The sequence below is a fragment of the Charadrius vociferus genome, unplaced genomic scaffold, assembly GCF_000708025.1.
Source record: "Charadrius vociferus isolate BGI_N301 unplaced genomic scaffold, ASM70802v2 scaffold50, whole genome shotgun sequence".
Taxonomy (NCBI): Eukaryota; Metazoa; Chordata; class Aves; order Charadriiformes; family Charadriidae; genus Charadrius; species Charadrius vociferus.
The window spans coordinates 854458-879941 of NW_009646445.1; the positions used below are offsets into that span (position 1 = coordinate 854458).

Here is a 25484-nt window from a genome sequence, read left to right on the forward strand (position 1 = left end):
TGGAAAGGTGATGAATACTACAGAACATCTCAGTTGTAGAGAGAACGGGATAGTTTTAAGAGCAACATGGTTAGCAAGCAACTCCTTTCCCGTTGTATGTGCCCAAAAGCAATTTAATGCTTCAGACTGTGCAGCAATAAACAGAAAACTGAACAGCTTTATTCCCAGAATTCTAAGAATACGATTTCAAGGTAGAAGTGTTCTTCTACCAGCTTCAGTGATCTCCTGCCCTTTTATAAAACTAATGACTGTAAAGTGGGACATCTACTTTAATTCCATAGAATCCTATACTTCATCTATAGCATAGATAAAGTGTAGGTGTCAAAGAAGCTTTCTCCACATTGCCCTGTTAACACGTCAAGGGTACCTTTGAGGGAGAACATATTTTAATGTCATTAAAACATCTAGGTCCAGGCCCTCTTGCAGAGGACTGCAATATTGATGCATTATGTAAACATCTGTTTTCCCAGAATTTCACACCTGAGCACATTATATTAAAGATCAATTATAACCAGTTATTTTATTTTGCCTGCTAAAAAATATGGCAATAGCCAAACTATCAATTTAGCAGGGGAAAAAGCTTCAGACTCCACTAAAAATCACAAGGCATTCAGACCTCTTAGAAGATCAAAATATTCTTATGTTTAAAGCAGTGTTTTGGCAACGATCCATTGGAGTCCTGGTATAAATAATTCACACATACACACACAAAAAATAGAAGCCACAGAACAAGAGTCTACAGAAACAGAGGTACAACCTGTATCTCTGCAAAAATCACTTTCAGGCTGTATTCACTCAGGGCACGTGTCCTTTTCCAAAGCCTACAGAGAAGGTATTTGCCTGGCTCTACCAGATATTTTTTAAATAACAGCATTTCAGACAGGAAAAAAACATAGCTGAGGATTGTAAAAAAGAATAGTTTCAGTTATGATATGAAACTACAGAAAGTTGATCCTGAAAATAAAGAAAAGCTACTAGAGAAACAATTTTGCACAGCTAAGAAGTTATACTGCCTACAAATACACATAACAGGGTAAAGCAGACAGTGAAAGCATCAGTCAGTGCTGGCCCTCTAGCAAGGGACTGAATGCAATGCAGTTTTGTCATCTGTTCTGAATCTCTGAGATGTCTGGTACAGCAAGTAAGTTTGGAAGCAGAAAAGTGTTTGCAAGAGGACAGGGAAATCTCCCATGAGCCAGCTAATAAACAGTTTTAGAATCTGGAAAACAGTCTGGTTCCAGGCCCTCTCTTACCCATCTTCTCCTGCACCTAGCTCCTTGTGACAAAGCGAGCTCGGTCCCCAAGTACGTCCCTTTTTCTTCTGGCCTCTCTTCTCTTCTTCCTCTCCTTCCTCCTTTGGAAGGACTGAGCTTCTTCCCCACGTTTTACTGCTTTCAGCGGGAGTCACTTCACAAGTGGGAGGAACAGTGGAAAATGGGAAAGAAAAACAGATACACAAATTAAAGAATTGGTTCCACAACAACATAAAGAATAAAATATAGGCTGGAACAGGAATAGTAATGGAAACATCCATTTAGGTTTATTTCCCATAATTCTAGCCATTTATCAACACAGATCTAACAACCAGATCCCTTCAAAATTAGTATAGACAGACTTTACAGCTTTATTCCATCACTGGTTTTTCTTTTAGAACTGCCAATTTGGTATCAGACACACAAGTGTCATGACATCCAATACAAACACTACACATTTATTAACATCCCTTTCATATTTCTAATACATACTTGTCTTCTAATTCTGTTTTATTATGTGAACACTATTTTCATGACAAGCACTCTTGTTTTCATTTCCTTCCAACAGTAACTTAATCCACTTCAATAATGTTCCATAGATGTATTCTGCAAATTAGCATTTTTAAAAATTAACATGTACACCTAAGGAATGTATTTTCTATACAATCAAACAGCAATATTTCAAGAACATGGGTAAGGTCTGGACTCCAAAGAAGGTGATACTGCCCCCCATCACCAACACGCTCTATTTTTCTCTTTAAATGCACACATGCAGGGCACAAGGCAAAACTTTTTTTTTTTTCTTTTTTAACAGTCCTGTCCTAGATATGGAATCTTGGCATCTTACCACGCAGACAGACTGCACATTTCCCAAATTCAATACTACATTGAGCTCCTTACACTGTATGGCCCTGAGTCTGGGAATAATGGTAGGACTTGCAGGTGGGCTGGAGCAGCTACTGATCAAACTTTTCCTTTTATCCATCGTTGGAGAAGCCTGCACAGTGAATTTATGCTGGAAATCTGTTTACCAAAAGAAAAAGAAAAAAATGAAAACAAAAGCAGAAAGAGAGAGTTAAAATTCTTTTCTTTAATATAAGAAAAAAGAAATAATAATTTATGGTAACTTTCAAAGAGTGCAATTTACAGGACCTATGTAGAAATGAAGTTATACAGCTAATTGCTATCCCCTCATTGTACACACAGTTACTTCAGAACAAAGATGTACGCTCACACTCATGAAGATGTATCTTCTTACTGTATGTGTGAGATACATGCACATACACACATAGATCCTCATGTGTTGACTGACGTTTACACCAAAGTATATCCCAGTATAAATTCCTTTCACCTTATCTCTCAGTTTCTTAAGCTAAGCAAAACCACCAGCAATAGGTGTTTATAGACCTAAAGAAAGACATAGTTCACACGCACATTTTATCATCACTGCTCTTCTGAACAGCCAATGTCTCTCAGAAAACATGGACTATAACATAAGTCATCATCCTTGAGGTAATGATGAGCCTTAGGTGATTTATAAAACCCACGGTTTTGTTCTTATACAAATTTGAATCTCTATACAGAATCCACAGCAAAAATGCTGAGGATTCAGTATGTCTGAGAATCACCATCTTCACTCTTAAGAGTAATTTCCATGACACCTCAACAATATTTAACATTTCTTCCAGAAGGGTGGTATTAGACATCACTTGTGTGTTAATCAGAATTCGCATATGAATTAGCAGTGTAGGGCTGTACTCTTGCAGCTAACAATGTATTTTTGATAATTTTTAGATTCCTGCACCAAGAAATCCAGTATGTTACGGTTTCTGCAGCAGCATTATGTAAAATATTCCCAGAGCAAGAACCTCCATCATTTTTTATGTACATCTTTTATTAAACTGATCATTTTAAGTATTAACATTTTAAACTGCAACACTAAATTTTTCTGAACCATATACTGCCATAGACTAAACAAACATGCCTGGAGAAGAGGAGGCTGAGGGGAGACCTTATCACCCTCTACAACCACCTGAAAAGAGGTTGTAGAGAGGTGGGGACTGACCTCTTCTCCCTGGTAACAAGTGATACGAGAAGAGGAAACGGGTTCAAGTTATGCCAGACGAGGTTTAAATTGGATATTAGGAAAAAAATTTTCACTGAAAGGACTATTAAACATTGGAATAGGCTGCTTGGGGAGGTGGTGGATTCGCCATCCCTGGAGGTGTTTAAAAAAGGGGTAGATGTGGTACTTGGGGATATGGTTTAGAAGTGGTTTTGTCAGGTTAGGTTAATGGTTGGACTTGATGATCTTAAAGGTCCCTTCCAACCTCAACAATTCTATGATTCTATGTACCATCTCAAATTTATTTCTGTCCTTCATACTTGGAACTTTAGGGAATGCCAGCCACAAGAACATGAAACTCAGTTTCTTGATCCCAAAGAGGCATGTTTTTCCCTAAGTACATCCAATACTTTCTGATATCTAAGTATAAGCAGAAAGAAGCTACCAAAGCTAGAGGTTCACCTGTTCCATTTCAACCTGACACAGTCTAACATGTCACCAACCTGAAGGCAGGCTGATATGATTGCCATCTTTTAACTTGAGCCGGCTCCTCTTGAACTTCCCCATGCGTTTCTTCACCCGAGGCTTTTCCTGACACAGCTGGTGGATGATGATGTTGAGCTCCCTTTCCAGGATGTCAATCTCGCGTTCTGCCAGCTCCTGTTCCCGCCTTCGTAGCAACTCCTCATGGTTCTTCTGTTCAACAGCAGCACGAGTCAGCTCTTCTTCCCATGTGCGCAGCTCCTCCAGGGAGATAAGAAAGGAGAAATGAAAAGCTACCTTGTGACCTGTGGGTTAAGACTAACATTACCTATTCTGAAGGCACAGCAGCAATGACTTGTGTTCACAGCACTGCTAGCACCACTGTTTAAAGGTTCAGCTGAAGGCCAAAAGCATAAAACAATCCTCAAGAACGTCTATGCTTGTCATTCAAGACCCTTCATATCAGTATTAAAATTCAGACATCGGCACTTGTGATTCCACACCTGGAATCCTGTGTCCAGTTCTGGGCTCTCCAGTACAGGAAAGACATGGACATACAGGATAGAGCCCAACGAAGGGCCATGAAGATGATTAAGAGACTGGAGCACCTCTCCTATGAGGAAGGGCTGAGAGAGATGGAACTGTTTATCCTAGCAAGAGAAGGCTTCAGTGGGGGAAGGGGGATCTTATCGGTGTACACGAAAACCTGAAGGAAGGGTGCAAAGAAGATAGAGCCAGGCTCTTTTCAGCAGCACTGATTGACAGGACAAGAGGTAATGGGCCCACACTGAAACACAGGAGATTCTCTCTGAACCCTTTTTTTACTTTGAGCGTTACTGAGCACTGGCACAGGTTGCCCAAAGAGGGTGTGGAGTCTCCATTCTTGAAGATGTTCAGAAGCCATCTGGACACAGTCCAGGGCAACTGGCTCTAGGTGGTCCTGCTTGAGTAGGGGAGTTGGTCCACATAACCTCCAGAGGTCCCTCCGACTTCAACCATTCTGTGATTCTGTGAAAAGGCACTGAATCCTAAATTCAGTGTCATAAGAAAATATGCTGGATATCTGACATGGACATGTTTACAAGAGCCATCGGAGAGTATCATGCATATGGAAACCAGTTTTGGAAGATTTACTCATAACACCGAAAATAATTAATCCTTGCTTTCCTGTTCAGTAACTACCTTTAACTTCATTATTGAGTTAAACTGTTTAAAAATACCCTTGCCATCTCATGCATCATAAACCAGCAAACCACAGAGCTCTACCATAAAAATGAACGAAGAAAACATCACTGGCAGGTCATTCCCATCATTTTCCACCAGGCATGGCTGCTCCTTAGGCATAAAGACACATGATACAAACTTTTCAGTCTTTCCCTTGTTGACAAAATTAATCAACTGAAATTGTCCTTGAGATCTCAAAATGTCTTCTCGCTGCACTCCTCTCCTCTAACCACAAGGACAAAAGAATTCAGCACTCAGAATAATTATCTCCAGCTGCTTAATTCCACTGCAGAAGGTAAAAACTGAAGAATTCAAGTTAAACCTCAGATAGATTTTAGTTTAGATTATTTTTTTTTTTAATAATGTCATTGTTACCTGTTCCATCACCATGAAGGTTTGGTACATTTTACTCATGGGATGAATAGGATATAAAATTCTTTTCCCCATTGCTACAGAGGAATACAGTACTCAAAACCCAAGGGCGGTCTAGCTACTATTGTTTGGTCTTCTGTTTGTCTGTTCAAGTTTCTGGTTTTCAAAAACTGTTCCAACACAGTTAAGCCACAGGACAACAGCAGCAGGGAAATGCACATTAGCTATTTATTTTTCCCAAAACCTACTATAATATATGAATAGAAATGCTCCAAGTACTGTTGTAGGACTACTCTCCCCTGCCCCAAGTTCTCCTTTTCTTTCTCACTGCCTCCTAAACCCAACTTCCGAGTCCAAATTACGTTGCCTGCTTATTACAAATTTATTTTTAGGCAAGCAACTTAGAAAAGTGTTATTACTTTAGTGACTTCACTGCAGTACTTCATACCAACAACTGTAACGACAGTCTCTGTAAGGACATTAACGTAGATGCAGCAAGCTGTGCTTTCTGCAAGTATGCTTGAAGAAAACTTCGTTTTTTTCACTTCTACTCTTTGAGGCTGATGGTCACAATTCCTTTTATTCCTGCTAGCATTTTTGCTTCCTTGTATTTACTCAGATGTACTCCAATTATGACAGTTATTGGACCATTCCCCTGGTAGCGCTCATGTTTATTATAGTCTACCCAATTTGGCTGTGCTCAAAACCTGGAAAACACAAACCTGACAGAACCAAAGCTGCAATGCCTGCTAGAGTATATATGCTGAAACTACCCCTCCTACTTTTACTGTTAACAGCTATTGTCGGGCTTCTCAATTAACTATTTCAATGTTAGCATCTATCAGATGCATTAAACAATGAAGACAACTCACCATAGCAGTTTGTACAGTGTATAATGGAAGCTCACTAAAGTATTAGAAAGAATAGCAGCTCAGGATGAAGATATTGATTTTACTCATGATTCTGCCCTTGTGGGTATCATAACCTACCATTGATTTGGGGACTTATTACAAGCTCCATTAAAGAACATACAAAATTAACTCTGGGATGCACTAAACAATTATCCCTGTTTGAATTATGAAATGGGAGAGTTATAATCCAGAGAGCGCAAGCATGGAGTGTTTTTCTCTCCTTACCTTTTCTTTGGCTCTGAGCTGATCAAACATCTCCTGGATCTCTTGTTTCCAGTCTTCCTGCAGGGAGTGGAAGGAATCTTTGGGCATTTCAAAGAAACCAGACTCTTCTATGGCGGTGAGATGGTCTAGGATACTGGCAAAGGAAGGTCGTGAGTGTGGGTCAGGGTTCCAACAATCTAGAGTAGGACAAAGACAAGCAATTACTAAGCATCTCTTAGTATGGAGGTTTGAGAGGTTGAGTAGTACTTTACTGATCCCCAGTGGCTAAGAGTGGCATGCACACCATCTGTGTTATCCCATCTTTCCCATTTCCCACTTGTATTGACTACTGTCTGATCGTAAGTCAGGTATGGAATTCATGCTTTCACGCTTATACAATATCCAACATCGCTTAAGATCTTGAACTACCTGGTCTCTCAGTTCTACCACAATAATGTGCAAAGTAAAATAGAGGTTTACTAATTTTACAGAAAGTTACATTATCAAGCAAATATTAAAAAACATAAATAATTTCCTTAAATATTTTACTTTAAGTTGTATGTGTGCACAGAGTGGAGATACTATACAAGACTCTTGCGAACAGTTCTTTTGTCACACTTACACTGCAGAGTTCACAGCCCTACTGCAGAAGGATGTCTATCAGAGTTCTTTCTAATGCCAAACTCTAATACTAAGCTGAGTCATTATGAATCTCTTCCACAGAACTGAAAAATCTTTCCTGCAAAGCAGACTGGGCATAATTTGACTGAAAATAGGAGATTCAAATAAATAATGACATTGAATACAGCATTTGGAATTTTCTTATTTTTAAGGGTTCTTGAGAGACAATTGTTTGATCAGGCTTTTTTCTTTTGCTTTTAACAGAAACCACAGATAAACAAGCTTTTTCATTTACAATCTAATGCAATGACTTACCCAATTACAGAGCTCTAAAACCACAGAATTTAAGGTACCCATCTTACCACATGAGGCAACTCAACTAGCAATAGTACAAAAAGGTACTCCTTTTAGTGATGGGAACTGAACATTGAGAACAGAAACGGAAATTGAAAACGGTATGAAGTAACATCTCAAGCTACAAAATCATTACGAACATGTTTTTAAAAAGCCATTAAGTTGAAATGTTCGACTTAACAACACTTTTGAGTAGAAAAGTCTTATTCAGTCCTTCCTCTTACTTCACCCTTATTTCTAGTCCTGCAGAAAACATCGCTTTCTCATTCTATATTGTCCTGCACTGGCACTTACACAGGTTCTTCTTCAACAAGTATCCTTATTCTCTTTAGTACCACTGGACTCTTACATGCCAAAATTTGAGAAGAACCAAACAGGAAAACTTAGCATTCAAGTATACTTTTAGGAAATACAGCTTTTGTGCATGAATGGAAGAAACTAACACATGGGTCTCTCTCAATATGCTCAGACGATCATTCCTCTAAATGGTCACGGGATTTAAGATACATTACTGCAGAACAAGGCAAGAGTTACAAAAATATTCTAAAGTTTTCTAGACCTTACAGTTGGAAAAAAGGAAGTATTCTTAAATAAATTTTGGTGATGTCCTAAAAGACATTCATTCATCAGTTTTGTGGATTTAAATATACCAAGGAACAGCTGTAATTAAAAATAAATAACACTTCAGAAAATCTGTGTAACTGCTGAGGCTTGGTTTTACAGGTCTTTTCTTTCATTTTAGCATTACTGATATTTTGCATTTGGGAGCTTTGGTTTCAAAACTGCTGGTATCAAGATGCTGGTATTTAAGCATCCGATCAGGTTCCAGGAGGCATAAGCTGGAACACATTTGTGTTTATGGATTTCAAATTGCTTCTCTTCTCAAAATAGAGAACTGAGGACTTTAAAGAGCGCTCTGAAGGTCCCCTGCTGCTGACCAATTAGTAGCAATGGGCGATACAGCAGTACTGTCAGTGCCATAATCCCTGCCTCTTTACCCCAGGTTTTGAGCATGGCAAAGCAAACATGACCCAAAGTAAAACAAAGTGCTGCAGCCAGCCAAATGCATGAGTGAATGAACAGGATAACCATGCAGGTGGCCCGTGGCTTTTATTTTCCCAGGCTGAGATCTGCTATTATTTGCACTAATGAGGACAGTTGTAACATACAAGTCTTTTCTGTGAAGAGGGAAAGTTCAGCTTTGTTGTCTGGGTGAAGACCACCAGGGCAGTAATTCAAACGTAAAAGCAGCATTAGGGGAACAAGAGTTCACCCGAGACGCCTGTTTGAAAAACAGTTTTGGTGAAGGGGCAGAAAGTAATTGTTTTCTTGTTCTCTTCTTCCCCCTGTACATGGAGAAGCCAAGCGTTCCAAAGCCATGTGGGTGCTCACCCCTGTGCTGCTGGGTTCAAGCCCAGGCCATGTGCCTCTACCTGACTTTCCCAATAGAGGGCATTATTTTTAACCCCAGCAGCAGATACCTCACGTCTATTTAAGAAATCCAGGGTCCTTGTTTTAGGAAACCGTGTCAAAATAAACTGCTCTGGCACAACACTGAGCTGGTAGTTCCATTACATCTTTCAGATGCAGTTTCTTGCTTTACATTGCTTCCAAACTAACATACCTGCAACTCTGCTGCTGTTTACTATCCAGTAGGATATTTCTTTTTTTAGCACAATAGTACATGAAATTTTCTGCTTTAACTTAAGTGAAGCCTGTAGCTTACAGAAAAGACCAGAGAAATGCAAAAGTATTCTAAAAACAGAAATCCATCAGAAACATTTTCTTGCATGAATCAAATTCCTTTCTTGGGGCTAAAAACACCACCAAAGGCCACAAAATGTCAGTTCTATGTTCAGGCTCATTTGTTTCTCACTAAGGCTATAAAACATGCTTGATTTCTTTTTACCTGTTTTTCTTTCTGGTACAAAAATGTTTATTACATATAAACACCTGGAAATCCTTGGGAATAAAACTCTAAAGCTACTACTGTAAGAGAGGGAGAGAAGGAAGGAGGGATGGAGGGAGGAACAACTGAAGCTTAGGAGATATGTCAGTAGTTGCAACAGCCATCAGAGCAGGTCACATAAGTGCACCCCAAAAATTACCTCATGGAATCCTTTTTAATAACTACCACAGCTCTGATGACAAACTCCTATATTTCTTTCCTCGGTATGTAGCCCGCCCTTGGGCATGAACTATCTCCACACACAAAGCAAAAAAATCACACCATTCTGACTGAAAATTTGGGTTGTTTTCAAATGTCAAAGCCATATTTAAACCCTCTCCCTGAAATGTCAGTAGGATAACATTTCATTCCAAATCAATCTGACACCGCCTAGCAAGATCTTCAAGCTATGCATTTCAAAGTAAGTTGAAGACTTCAAACTAGACCAAAATACGTGAAGTTTGGGCGTTGGTGAGTATTCACTACTACAAAACTACAAGCTACATGACAACAGCAACAGCCCCCGTTTTCCTATAAAGCCAACTGATAAAAAATAGCAGGGAAATTTCTTTCACATCTTACTCTTGTAATAGAGTAACTGTCAAAGGATGCTAACAGCCAAGTCTACCTCCCATAATAACTTGCACCACTGAATAAAGCCATTTGAGAGATCTGTGCTCTTGGGTATCAAAAACAACACAAGGAGGCAATGCTGAACAGCACTCTAAAACCAGCACAAACCATACTCACATCACAGCTGGCTTACCTTCCATGAGTTTGGCAAAAGGCTCTGGACATGTGGAAGGGATTGGAAGGGCAAGTTTATTCATGGCAACACCGTATGCTACTGCAAGACCATCAATTCCTCGGAATGGTACTTCTCCTGTTAGCAGTTCCCAAAGCAGCACGCCGTAACTACCAGGAAGAGAAAAGAGAACACGTCTTTGACTTTACCACATTCTTCGTTAAGCAACAAGAAAGTACCTGAACCTATCAGGGTGAGTCTGGTACCCTGAAGAAATTCCAGTTTTCTGGACAATCTCATCATGACTGCCAAGGTGGTAAAGTGTCTTATTTTACCTGCTTTTTTTAAATAATATTGAAATAAGATCCCATTTTCACCTTTTAGGCAAAAATCATTTTCTCTCTAGAAACTGGGAACAATCTGAAAAAAATAAAACTTCTAATTTAGCAAATTTCAAACCAGAACCCAGTGAAACTCTCAGAAATGTGAAGGAGAGTTGTTTAGTGGGTTGTGGTTTTTAAAAATAAGTGAAAAATACTCCTTCAGAATTAAGTTGTTCTTAAGATGTTCTATGAAATGTTAACTATGAAATTATGCAAACAGTTCCAGGACCGCTCTCCCCCCAGGTATATGACAAACAACATATCCTCAGAATATTCCCTCTGCTTCTAGGAAACCTGAGCCAGAGGCTTCTTCATACTTAGTGACCTGACAGGTTTTTTTCTTTCACTGATCTGTCTTATTCTCTTCTGAGCCCATTTACTGTCCACTGAGTTCTGTGGTAATGAGTTCCACAAATTCAGTGACGCATTGCCAAAATATACTTCCATGTGTATGTTTTGAGCTTGTCACTTGGTAATTTCATTTGCCTCCCTGTAGTTCTTTCAATACAGGGAAGAATGACCGTATGTTCCCTATCAGCTCCTTCCACGCGATCCATGATTTCACAGGCTCCCACTACATCCTGCCTAAGTCATCTTCTTTCCAGCCCCCCAAATCCTAATCGAGCTAAATCCTAATGTAGTTACTCTCCTGAACAGAAGCCATTTCATTTCTTTCACTGACCTTGACATCTTCTATACAATCTCATTCCATTTAAACCTTTTATGTTGGAATCGCCAAAAATCACATAAAGTTTTAAAGACACGGGAGAGGCAAAGTATTTCCTGTTTTGCCACTTGCCTTTCTGACTCCTTACAAAACGGGCTAGGTTACCTGCAGTAACTCCAGTATCTTTACTGAATCATAACAGGAAAATTTAGAGCCCATCACTGTACACGTGAAATTTTCCCATGGGTACTACTTTGTATTTATTACCATTTCAACTATTTTATCATTCAATATAGTAAAACTTTTCCTCATCTCTCTGCAGTAGATTAATTTTTCTTATCCTGAATAACTTGGTATCATTAACAAATGTTACCTAACCACTTATTGCTTTTTCAAATCACTTATGATTATGTTGAATGCAGAATTCCCCACCAAGAAAATTGATTTATTCTTTTAACAATTAAGAATTGACCAAAGGATGGGAAATAGATTGGTCCTCTTTTCTCACACCAATTTACTTTCTTTAAAAGCTTTTGACGAAAGATTTTGTTGAAAGTTTTTATAAAGCCAAATATGGTATAAGCAATCTTATTACTTGTCCACATACTCCTTCAAGAATTTTCATTTTTTCACAAGATACGATTTCCTTCTACAAAATCTGACTCTTCCCCAGGTATGCTTATATGTCCACCAGCTCCCCACTCTTTAGTGTTGTTTCTACCATTTAGTAGAACTGAAAATCAGACTTGCTGATCCTCAGGAAGCTCTTAAGACCTGTCTTCATGTTTGCTGTCTTCCATTTCTCTGGTATTAAGGCAGCTTTAAGCAACAGATTACACAGCACAGCTATTAACTCAGCTGGCTCTCTCATGTTCCTGTAGAAATCTTGGGTGTTACTGTAAATCCCAGCAATTTTGTTACCATTCAGTCAGTTTTAACACCTCTGTGGACAGTACTCCAGTATGAGATGTCCTCCAGCTCGGCTCCCTTAAAGAGAATTTTCATCTTAAAAATCCTCTCTTTGCTCCATTTTAGCAGACGCAAGTCACTAAGTTTTTCTGCTACAGTCTTATCTTCTTTGCATCTTACATCTTGGTCACTCTGGGCTGTATGTTCTCTCGCAGGGTTCTCACCTGTGCTGCATTTGAAAGCAATTTATTTGTTTTTATGCTTTTTGCAAGGCTCTCCTCAAAACCCTTTTAATCCTCTTAAGTGCTGGCAAATTGAACGTAAAACACTCAAGTCCATGCCTAATTTTCCTCATTTGGCTACATGTTCAACTTTTTGAAGGATGTCTTCCAGTAGTCTCTACTCCATTGTCGTCTTCATTCATTTAAAGTCTTTCCTATGCATTCACTCTGAGCTTTAACACAGCATCCTTAAAAGAGATCCATGCTGTGCATTCCCCTTTTATTGTTTTTACACAAAAGTCCTCAATGTTATCATTAATCTCGGGAAGATTAATGACTACTGTAACAGACTAATTTTTCTTAATTGCTGTTCCAAAGATATTGAATCTAAGTACACATGTATTTTGACTATGGTCATATTGTACAATTTTAAAGGCTTCCTAAGCACACTTGAAGACCAAATGAAAAACAGCTTCTCCCCCTAAAAGCTCCCTGCTTCTGAAGCTAAAAGATTAATCTCTTCTTGTTTCAAAGCAAGAATTTCCCTATCCATTTGGGAGCAATCAAAATTTTCATTATCACAACCTGTACTCTTGCAATCTTCCCCCAACCCCACCAAGTCTTTAACATTCATTGTAACTGATGCCACCTTACTGGACAGTCTTAATCCTACTTTTCCTATTTAGATATGGAATTGCAGTCACTAGAGATTCCACCTTTGCTGCTAACACAGCTGGTTTACTTGATTAAGCAAAATATCATATTGTTTCACCTACACAACCTTTTGCATTTTTCCTATGTAATTCATACTCGTGGTATTATAATGATAATAATAATTGATTATTTATTTCCATCAAAGTTCTCAGTTTCTTACTGTCTCAAGAGCGTAATTTGAAAAAAATAAACAGGAGTTTAAGGATTTCCCATCTTTTTTGGCCTTCTAGGATTCATAAGACACTCAAAGAAAATGAATACTGGACTGAACATATGTTTGGCCTATCTAAATCTGATTGATCATTCATGTTACTCTTCCATTTGGATGCAAGTGTTGATATCAAAAGGTAGGAAAAACTACCAAGGAGTTGTGTTATTGCTTTACCACTTGTGCTGGATGAAACACATATTAGATATTTATCTTAATTGGAATGGTTAGGAAAGCAATACTGATGTGCTCAAAGCATTTCTTCTGCAGGGTGATTTTTAAAAGACAAAGGAACGGACAGATTGGTGTTGCTTCTAATGTGACACTAGAAGTATATATTGCAGAAAAGGTCACTTTGTTTCCGACAAAACTGAATGCCACCTCTTCTTCACGTACTTACAGTTCATCATTGCCGAGAATACTGCTTCCACAGAACTAGGGGAAACACCGCTTTGTGGCATTTGAACAATCATCTCAAGTGATTAAACAGCAAGAGAGGTGCTGAACAGAGTGTTTTCCATTAACTCTCGAGCAGGGGATTGGGAATTACAAAGGAAAAAGCCAGAGAGAGAAGAGATTTATAAAAAAAAAAAGCATAGGAAGAAAGAATCAAGGCCCTCTCCTCATCCTCAACAGGGAAGAAGAAAAACTGATCTGGCTCATTTATTTTTCCAGCACTCAGTAGTAATTTTTGGACTTTAATTACAAAATGAACCATGTGATACAGACCATGTGTCCAAGTCAACTGACACTTGTATGAATAATTAACCATCTCCCAGTGATCCAGTAATCTCTTAAGCCATTTAACATCAGGTTCAATCCTACACACTGGATTTTCAGGGAGACGGAGGCTGGAGGTCTGCAGGATTTCACATGTGATTTTGCCACCTCCCTTGTAAGTCTGTGAACTTGAAAAACCAACCCAGTAATTTCTTCTCACTATTACAGTTCAATGGCATTTGTACCATAGCTTCATTCTACCCATCTCCCTTAGTTCAGCACTGTCCATGAGAAAGGAACTATCAGCCCAACAAGGAGATCCCAACAACAACAGAAACTAGAACATTACTTTTGTTAAGAAAAAAACTTCATTACATTTTAATGGCTATTAACGTTAGCATTTTGCATTTTATTGGACTGGCAGTTCCAGAGATGACATTTCCTCCTTATTCACAACAGTCAGAAGCGTACACTTGTCCTATGTGAGCTTCTATCAATATTGCTAGTCAATCCTTATCTGCCAGGTACTGAAGTCTTGCCAGTGCTTCATTACACACAGAAGACTACGGAAGCCTGCAAGCAGTCAGTTGTGGATGGAAGTGCCTGCCAACACTTAATACAAATGAAATATTTTAATGACTGAAGTCCCTACACCCACCACTGAATGCCTGAAACATCCTGATCTGCTAATCAGACAGTTTTAGGAAGTTCTGGTATTCCATTCCTAAATGAAAATTAAATTCCTAACTATTGCACTGGTCTCAGTGTAGACACATCTTAAAAGCATCTGAATTGAGGAACACAGGGAACTCAGATGAAGGTTGTATGGTGGCTTTATATTCTGCCTACCAATCATATTGACAACATGATTGTCTTTTAAGCAGCACAAGTGAAAAATGAAGTGTGCAGCAAACAAGAAATACATTCAAGTAGTTAAGATGTCGTGGAATTTTGAATTACATGCCTACAAACATTAGCTTGCTGTGCAGTACTGGATAAGCTGCAATAGCTGTACTTCAATTTCACCCCTGTAAATCCAAAGCAAATATGTAACTCTCCTCTCAAACACATAAATAGATTTACAGGAACTGACATATTTAAAGGAAACCGTAGCTTCTTTGTCCTCTGTGCAATATAAGGACAAGGTTTCTGCTGTATATCTAAAGCTTGTGGGTGCAGCACAGCAAAATTCATAGCAACAAATTTTCACTAGCAAGATATACTATTATTATCAACAAGCTTTACAGTGGCCCAGACGCTGGCGACAGACACCAGTGTGTGGGGGCATTCCTCAGCCTTTTAAGTTCTTCGCCAACTCTCCTTTAGAGTGGGACAAAAAAAACCCCAAACAAAACAGATTGAGATTTTAAAATGGAGCTTGATACATGTATCAAAAGGAATTGTATGAAGCAGTTATTTATGATGAGTTAAGACTGACTCAGGAAATTTCAGTCCTGGCAAGCATCTTCTTCAGTATCTTCACCTGTTTGTGCAGCGAGAACACAAGCGGAACAAGACTCGCGTTAAAAGGCTAGGCAACAATTCAGCCAGCAGTATTATTCTAATAAGCTTTATAGAAAAGGTGTTGAAATAAAAGGGTTTGTGAATGGTAGAGACAGAGACAGCCAATTTTGTTGATGCTGCACAGACTAATTGAAAGGTTGTCAGTCAAAAAACTCCCTCAACTCCAGTGATTAACCAAGAGGTTGAAGTGGACTAGAGGAGGGGCAAGTCTAATAGGATGAAAAAGTTCATCCTGTTAAGAATTTCAAGTTGCATCCTTGGGTGGGGACAGGATTTATTACACATGTCCATGACTGCTTCTGTAAAATCCAGTGCTTACAGTCATTGACACAATAGTAGTGACCGCACTGGCAAGTATTTGTCCTCTGCTTACATGCCTCTAACACCATGTTCTATTCAGCTTGTTTAACTATGACTCGAGGTTTTGGCCACCAGACAGAAGGCTTATTCAGAGTCAGTGTAACAGCTCTCTTAATGGGGATGACCCTCTGTTTCAGGAAGAGCACTGAGAGGAACTCAACCTGTTTTCAAGTGAAGACTGGTAACTATACGAAGAGAGAAGGAATCTTAAAACCAGAAAAACTTTATTCTGAAAAACTAACGAATTATTTCAGTTATTTACAACGCTTAACTCCTGAAGTGATTCGCAGTCCCTCAGTCAATGACCAAACTGGTATTTTTGCACAGGTATAGAGGCACTGGAGCTACCTTCATCAAAATCACTAACTGAGCTATTACATCTTATCTTTTTTAAGAGAGGTGACACTGGCATGGAACATCTACTGATCTGTTCACAGCATGCCTGGATTAGTCAAGTTACAATCATAGGCAAATTGTTTCCCCCTTCCCTTCTCCCTCTCCCCCAAGGTACCCTTAAAGGCCATTCCTGGCACTGTTTCAGAGAAGAGCAAATTGAGGTTTGAGCTTTACAAGCTGTGTACAAACCAGCACTGTCATCATGTGCCCAGAAATGGTGTACAGTCCTGAGGTCTTCATTTCTGCCATACTTCACTCAGACTAAAAGCCTAGTTCTTGCTCAATTCGTCTCAGATTAACTACAGAGGCTACCACATTCAATTACAGAGTCAGAATTTTATCCATACCATTAGTGTGCAAAATACAAGTTCACAGCCTTATCACAAGGCAATATATTATCTATTCAGCAAAAATGGATAAGGAAAGTGAAAATCCCCACACCAAATCTCTGCCATAACAGCCAGACAGTTCTGCCAGCTGGGATATTTCTTTATCCTGACAGATTTCACAGCATGCACGTGCTTGTGTGAGATCATTACTGGCCAGCAACAGAATCTTACTGCTCTAAAGACAAAGTCACCCTGACATTTCAATACCTCTCTCCCTACAGGAAAAACAAAATTACGTCTACTTCACCTGTTTCAGACGGTCAGTACTAAGTTTATGTGCCACTACATCCACAAGTCACTGTCCTAGAGCTATTTACCAAATTCTGGATTTACCAATTCAGTTAATGGTGATATTCAAACTCAGTTTCTGGAAGTCTATGGGCTGACTCTTACATTCCTCCCACCAAAGTAGCTCCTATTCTCAAAAGTCACGGTGCATGAATAGAAAAAAGAACATATACATGCAAATTACTACTTATGGATTACATACTCAGATGAACGTAGAGCAGAGATTTAGTACTTTATGTGGAAGACTAGAACAGGAGGAAATAATTCATAAGATTATTATGAAAGTGAAAAACATTGTATTTGGGTGAAACTGCACAAGGAATTCGATTAGGTACAGTGTGTTTGTGTACATACACATCAATGACAGATTACTACCAAAACATAAAATGATCTTACTGTTAGTAAAACAGTAAAAAAGTGGTAATTTTAAGTACTTCACAGATTGTTTTATGGCCTTTGATTACATCAGCCAATAGCCAAATAAGCACAAAAAGTTTGTTTTAGATAAAGCAGAGGGAATCAGGATTATGAATCCTAGGATAACCTGAAAGTAGATTTATAGAACAAAAATTTAGAGCCATGCAGGAGCTGATCCACTACTTTCTACAGTAAAAAATGTTTAGAATTAATATAAAGCAGTCAGAGTCTCACAGATGGGAAGCTGGTGGATCAAGTTTTCTTAAGACCTGAATGTTAATATTTGGTTCACCATTAATCATTCTTAAACATAAGAGGTTTCCTGGCAGGGGTAGTTACTCTTTAGTATCCAATCACTTAATGCCAAATCAATACCTCCACACATCGCTGCCTTTGGAGAACATGGAGGAGCGGATGACCTCAGGAGCCATCCAGGCATATGTCCCAGCTGCGCTCATTTTGGTAGTTTTATGCCATTCCCTGGCCAAGCCGAAATCCGTGATCTTCAATATCTTGTTGCTCAGATCTCCATTTTCCACCTTTTCGAGTATCAGTACTGGAGAAAAGGGAAGGGGGGGGGAGAGGGGGAATAAAAGGTATGCAGAGTAAAGCTAGTATTCATGCAAAAAATCCTCCTGGAGATTTCCCAAATTTCAAGAGGCTCTGTGACTTTTAGTTATTCAAACATACCACATTCTGTTACAAGTTATTTCAAGCTGATCCCTTCATCTGACAAGTGAACAGCTGTCTAGCAATTAACTTCCAATTTAACAAAAAATACCAAGCCCCAGAGAACAAATAGATAACAACATAATTATTTAATATAGTGCCTAGTGTCATTCTGTACAATAATTCTCTGCTAAGAGGAAGTGAACCACTGTAACTTCTAGAAATCCAGATAAGGGAAGACATTTCCTAATTAATCCTCTCTCAGCAAGCCAGTAATAGCATCTTTTTCTTGAACTGCTTAGAGGACTTTTTTTTTTTAAACCCAGATACACACACAGGCTGGATATATCCTTCATGTAAATGTGTTAGGAGTGGAAGCTCTACATACACCGATTTTTTTTTTTTAAAGTCACAATTTAAAAAAAAAAAGATTGATTATCTGTAATAACATGCCCAATTCAAGACTTCATATATACCACCATGTTACAGATTCCCTCCCCCATCGTTATGAAACTACTTTTAGTTAAGCTGCCACAGTTTCTACCATGTTTCAGTGGCAAAGGAGTCTGCACTGAAGAACTTGAAAAAAAAAAAAAAACCTTCAAGAATGCTTTGGTATAAGGCACATACTCCTCTTTTGTCAGAAAGCTGTACTGTGAAATGAGTGTAAGCCAGAGGCCAGAAGTATCCACTCTGCTTTAGCAGCACCTCATTATCCTCGTTCTTTATCTTAATGTAAAGTGACCACACAAACTGCGCCAGCAATGTAATGTTAAGCAACAGAACATAACAAGCCATTAAACTTTCATAACTAACGTAGCCATAGCCTGTGAAATGATTTTCAGCCACTTTATGAAGAGCTACAAAGAAAAAAATATTTGTATTACCATTAGTCCAACGACTTCACAGCAACTGGCATCAAGCCACTAAGATACCATCATTATGCAGCTACTGTTTTTAATGTCATTACAGACACAGGTCTGTACAAGAGAGGGTTTTTTTCCTCTTTCTACGTACATGTGTGTGAATTGCAAAATAAAACCAAAAACCCAAACCCACAACCAAACAATCATGGATCACAACAAAACCTATAAAAGTCAGAAGCATTGCAAAAATTACAGGACATATAAAAGCCATCTTCAGGACTGTTTTTAGCAGTCCATGAAAAGACTCAAGTATCAGTCTCGAGCTAACACAGCTTTTTTGGGGAAAAATAATAATAATAAAAAAAAAAATCTTACATTCAGTCTCATACTTCCCTCCAATAACCAAAATGGGATTTCCCATGAAATAAAAGCCAAAACTGTTATTTCAAACCTTCTGCATAATTACTAGGCATCTAAATGTTAAAATACTGCATTTACTTTTATTAAACAAACTGCTTGTTCTCCGAAAACTGAAAAAAAAAAAAATCAGCTACCCTTTCTACAAGGCTTCAGAAATTGCAAAATACTACTAAATATTTCTGTGGGCCAACTCAAGTTGTGAATGAACTAGACCTATGGTTAAGCTCTTGGTTCTTGCTCCTTTTGCAAAATTCATTTCTAACATTATTGAATGCTCCATTTTCCTAACTGCAAAGGAAGGAGGAGTTTGAGGCCTAGAGTTACTATTCTCTTCATTTGGGCAAAACCATACGTATTTTTAGAGCCACATTTCAGTGTAGAACAGAACCACCTCAAGTAACAAAGGTACAGAAAGGTACAGCTCCTTGCTGCCTCTTCTTCTAGTAAGCCTAATTTTCTTCCTTCTTTCTAGCAGATGAACGACAGAAATAGCTAACAAGTCACTGTTTGATTTCAAGAGTGAAAAACTTCCTGGAATATATGTACTAAGTTTCTTCTTTTAGCATGTACCCACTCTGCCTAAAGAACTGGCAGAATAATAAAATCTAATTTTAAGTTTAAATGCAGTAATATAGACAGTGAAATTGTAAAGGTAAAGTAAAACTTCGAAACAAGAAAGCATGGTTTTAGGGGTTTTTTGCTTCCCTCCATAAGCACGAGTAACAAGCAAATTGGTTGTTCACAAGGTAGATCGTATTCTGTCTGAATGAACTCAATAGCAGGACAGAGAGACAGATATCATAGGTGGGTTGTACATACCTTCCTGGCAAGAGGTTATTTAAATCTAATTACCCTGATTTGTATTAAGTTCTAACAAAATAATTAGTACTTACACAGATCTTTTGTATCCATGAACTTGTTCTTTTTTCAGATGTAGGCTAAGTAAGATAAATTACCATGACAAAAGACCACAGAGAAGGGCAATGAAAGAGCTGGATTTATTGCCAGTCCTTGATTCCTTAAGTTACATCCTTGGTTCCCCTCCTATTTCCTTGTAATAACTGCTTGGGATAATAATCCTGCAACCCAAAATTGTAAAAATTAATTTTAAGAATCATACCTCTCTCCATCATGTGTTTCAGTTCTCCTTATCTTGGGCCAGTATCGATAGGCTCCTTTGTAACTGCTAGGAGTCTCCCTAGCTCATCTGTCAGATTTTTTCAGACCGAAAACTGTGACTCTCCCTCTTGTGTTTACTCAGATTTCAATGAAGAATCTTGTAAATAGGTGAAACATTAATTCCTTTCAGTTTGCTTCTTAAAAATCTCTTTTATGGAGAATATATGCCAATTTGCTAGGACACTGCAAATGCATTTTACTCATGCTAATCAACACGGTCTCCCTTGCTTGTGAGCTTTATCTACAACCAGTTATTGCCTCATTTTTAATACTTTGAGTGCAAGTTCTCTTCTGCAAGTGCTATTTCTTCTGCACTCCTATTAGTCTACCACAATATGAAACAAGCAAGCAACATACTTCCTGCACTTAGAGAGTTAACATACCTTTCCATCTTTGAATAGATTTGATCACTCAGGACAGCTAACAGTGGCCAGATGATCAGCCTAACAAAAAAAAATAATTCAGACACAAATATAGAGCACCTACAGCAAAAACACAGCGAATCTACCAACAGTAAATCTTCTCATTCTGGTCTGTTGATTTAACAGATCTGCATGAGACAAAGAGGTTTAAAAAAAAAGATAGAAAATTGAATTGAAAATTGTTCACAATCCCAGCCTTAAAAACAGAATTTATTTGGCAGCAAAGATACTGGGCCTAGTTTTCAGGCAACCAGGGAAGGACGAGAGCCGAATCGGCAGGAACGTATGTGTCAGCTTGTTAGTGGTGTTATCACTGTTTCCCCATTCTATGCAAGAAATCTCTTCCTGTGTGCGTGCACAGAACCAGCCAAGTAGTAGATGAAGGTATGCGATGTACTACTGCTCCTACCAACTCAAAACCATCTTCTTTTCTCTGTAGTGCAGGCTAAAAGCTGATCTTAAGTAGCATGGGTAGGAGCCAACTGGCAGTATGCAAAAGGGATGGGTGAAGCAAACCGGGTATTACAAGCACATTCAGACAGCTTTGAGGATCCAACTGCTACAGCAAAACAACTTAATATAGCAAATCACCAACACCATGTTCTTTGCATACTGCAAGTGCAAAGCAAAGCACAGTGGCTTAAACTAGCATTAAAAATTGTTAGCAACTTCAGGTGAAGGGTATCATGAACATATGTGCTTACAGGACTAATAATCCCAAAGTGCTCACATACATTTTCATATATTCCCAAACGACTTGGAACTTGTCCTCTGGAAAAGAAGCATTTGATATTGAGAAATGTGTCTAGCACAACAGCTCAGATGAAGAGCTGCCTTGCTAGACACAATTTCATACCTCAAGGTGTCCTAGCCGATGACACAACAAAGGAATGTGATCCAAATAGGCCTTGGTATCTCCTAGCAAGACCTTCCCTGGATCAGGCAGTTATCCAGATACAGGTACGTATGATTTAGAGGTGTAATTTCAACTACTAAGAGTTCATCAAGAACTTTATTACCATGACGACTCTGGTAATGATGGGACCCCACTGTTTAATTTACTGAAAGCCAGGCAGATTGCAAGTGCTGAAAGACAACAGTCAATCAAGACACATTAGGTCTGAGTTAGAGAGATACAAACGTAGAAATTAAGCACTGGGCCTCCTCTTACTAGGTTATGATGAAGACCAGACTCTTTTTCTTTGAAATGAAAATGTCTGTTGAGGTTCCTCCATATTCTTTGAGAATATCTTTGGTGCCTTACAAAAAGCATCAAGGGTATTTTCATATCAGACTCTTGTGAGAAAGTTTCCTGAGGTACAGAGCAAGAAGTAGGCACCACATAAACAAAGCGGTCGGTTAGGTAACCAAAGGCAAAAAGCCAACACTTACTGGTTTGATGACGAGACAGACTGACTAGCAGAAAAGTATAAGGCAAAATTCAAAGATTACTTGGCAAGACAGTCTGGTGCAGTCCTTAGTCATACTGTCTGACATTACAGCAAGTAAACGAACAACTGTGTATCACTAGAGAAGAGAAAATTCGTCATTATATTTTCAGTACTTTTTAACACAGGTTTTCATCTATGTGATGCTTTGGCTTCTGCTCAGGACAAAACAAGCTGCAGTAACAAAGAGGAAAGGAAGTACTCCGTGACTCACTTTCATCACTAACTTTACAGCATTTTCAGTTGTCTCCAAGCAGTTCAGAGCTATAGGTGGCAGTTGGCAGCCTACTCTCTGAAGATTTAGGATACTTTGTGCTTGGGACTTTGATAGTTCATGGACAATAACCATTGTGTTCACAGCAGTAACTGCAGTACCCAGTCCTGTAAGACCACCACAGATACTAAACAGCCTTTCTTAATTGCGTGCTTCAATTTGCCTTTGTTGCCATAAGTGAACTCAGCAATCAAGATCCGTATTATCATAGAATTATCCATAGTCAACAAGTCCTGGCATTTACCCCATCAGAATCACAGTAATGTGGAAGAGTATATTTTCCACAAGAACAAGCCCAGTTGGTTAAGACATGGTTTGATTTAGTTGTTTTGGCTGTTTAAGCAATAGTTAAGAGGCCAGAGCCGAAGCAGACTGATAAAGTTTACAAAGAGCACCTTCAGTACACTCTGCACATCACTGAATGCTGGCCATTAACCAGATCTTTCACCAGGTCTAATACTCTTCCATTAGTAGGCAACACAAGATGCTGAAACAGCAGCATCATTAGAGACTTCCCTCATAGAACTGGATTTTCTCATTCCAGTCTCAATCTGCACAAAGAGCGATGAGGAGTTAACTCATTCAATGCCGGTACAATTTAAATATGGTTTCTTAGTTGGTAAGAGTTGAGGGCGGGGGGGAGAACTGATGATGTACCCAAGATCCTCTTATCTTTTTTCTGTGATTTGAGCTAGCAGCTTTTCTGGCAGAGTTGGAAGTGATGAAAACCAACTTCTTGAGGTCAGGTGAAGACAGTTTACCTTCTCCAGTTTAAGCATCATTCAGTATATGTATTAGTATCTGGCAGGCTTCTGACAGAATCCCATGTCAGTCTTACTGAAAGTAATTAAGTCTTTAGAAGTACACAGATCCCAGTGATAACAGGTCCCAAAGGGGATGATTCTCAGTTTCATGAGTCACAGTTGTATATCAGTGACATCATGAAGAATGAGGGGTTTTTTTCCTAAAGCCAGGGCCAACTCAGATACTTTTGTTGTTTAAGCAAAGATTTGTATTGAAAATAGACTTCGCAGAAACAGACCCACTGAAGTATGACTGACACAATAGTTATCTGACACTGAGTCACCTCTTCCTCCTGCACCACCGCATTCCACATTATTATGCTTTACTAGAAAGACAAAAACATCTGCCTTAGTATTTAAAGCAATACAAAAAGCTTGATTGGATCTTCAGTTCTGTCCTGTCATCACAAGTCATTATGGAGATGCCTGCTCTGTGGGGCACTAGACAGTGCAGAATTATGTAATAGAAGGACAGAGTTAAGGCTGCTGTTGGTCTAGTGACACCCTTAAGGACAGTTCCAAAGGTGGAGCTTCATGTTAGAACATTGAACTTTCACCAGAAACTCATGAACTTGCACTAGCGTATTTAGGATTGGGACTATATATATCTAGGACTACTCAATGTCCTTTCAGAAGGAGAAATCACTGCAGTGAAAACACTGAAGCCTGCAGCTTTAAAATTTTGTTACTGCAGACATCCTGTACTACTACCCAAAGCCACTGGTTAGTTTTAGTCAGGCAAAACAGAGAATCACATGAATTCTGAAGGAATACAGACTGGAGTAAAAAAAATTAACAGATTAAATACTAGCCAAGTTCAACGCTGACATAAACTATAAAATAAAACATAAGGGCTGCCCTGGAGACAAGTGATAAATGTTTCTACGGAGATGAAATTCTCCCTTGCCTGAGTGAAGTAGATGTACACCTACCACAGCCTCACATGTTCAGAAGGTGAATTTCTTCCCCTTCTCTCTCCTCATCAATCATTACAGCGAAAGCTGGATTGGATGAGACAAACTCACAGCACCTCAGAAGGCAGTCTTCCTAGGCTCCAAACATAGTGAGAAAAGACAAAGCCTCTCCGGAAGGTGATTCCAAGCATAAGCCTAATATACATGCTCTGAATCACTCTCTACAGGAGCCTCTCTTGACTACAGGCACATCTGTACTAAGTGCTCAAACTCAAACCACGTGAATCTCTGTGGTCTGGTATAAGTAGAAAATTTCAATTAGAGAAGTTCCTCAACACAGCAGATGTTACAGAGCCATCTGGTGAAAATGAATTTACTCGTAGTTGCAAGATTATCTCAGTGTACCAAACTTTTTTAAAACTAAGTTTTCAGAAATATATGTTCTATTAGTAGGATAACTAATGTAAGTCAAACTGGTACTACTGTTAAATCAGTCTTAAATAAAACTGTCCCTTGGCCCACAAAGGCAGCTGGAGGTCATAATTCATTGCATCTTGCACCACTCACCTTAATGATCACTGAATCAATTGAAAAGTCAATGGTGAACATCTTTGACTAACACACAAAGCCCTACTGCAATGAAGACCTTGTTTCCAGATATTAAACAGCTGTATTTTCATTACTCAAGCATCTACGAGAAAGACATGATATCAGATCTACAAATACACCATGACAAGGTAAAGATTGGGGTATAAAGCTGGATATCCTTTTATCTACTTGTACCTACATTTTAATACACCCTAAGAAGCCTGTGTAAACAACACCTAATGTGTCAGTATCACTTCTGCTTCTTATCCATTGCTGTAAGAAGTTTAAAACTGCGGACCAAACTCTGCTTTGGGAAGATTCTCAACTTTATTATAGTGTTCCAACACAAGTAACGGCATTGTTGATATATTTTTCATTCTGCTTATCCCAACTTATTTCTATTACAACATGTTTCTTCCTCTTTCCAATTATGCTAGCATCAGCAATTGGTCTGGATCTATTTCCTTCTGCAAGAATATACATATTTCAATCCCTTTCCTTGAATTTTCTTCTTCTCAAGCCATC

At 38.8% G+C, this 25484-nt stretch overlaps 1 protein-coding gene across 1 annotated transcript in view; it reads right to left on the reverse strand.

Moving 5' to 3' along the window:
- Positions 1 to 25484, reverse strand: part of MAP3K9 (mitogen-activated protein kinase kinase kinase 9) — a 47585-nt gene that overhangs the window by 6938 nt on the left and 15163 nt on the right. Inside the window, exons 2-7 of the mRNA XM_009882200.1 lie at positions 17752 to 17932; positions 10202 to 10350; positions 6534 to 6709; positions 3822 to 4062; positions 2154 to 2276; positions 1254 to 1407 (exon numbers count right to left, since the gene is read on the reverse strand). Of these exons, the coding sequence (XP_009880502.1) occupies positions 1254 to 1407; positions 2154 to 2276; positions 3822 to 4062; positions 6534 to 6709; positions 10202 to 10350; positions 17752 to 17932 (1024 nt within the window). The remainder of the gene's footprint in view (positions 1 to 1253; positions 1408 to 2153; positions 2277 to 3821; positions 4063 to 6533; positions 6710 to 10201; positions 10351 to 17751; positions 17933 to 25484) is intronic.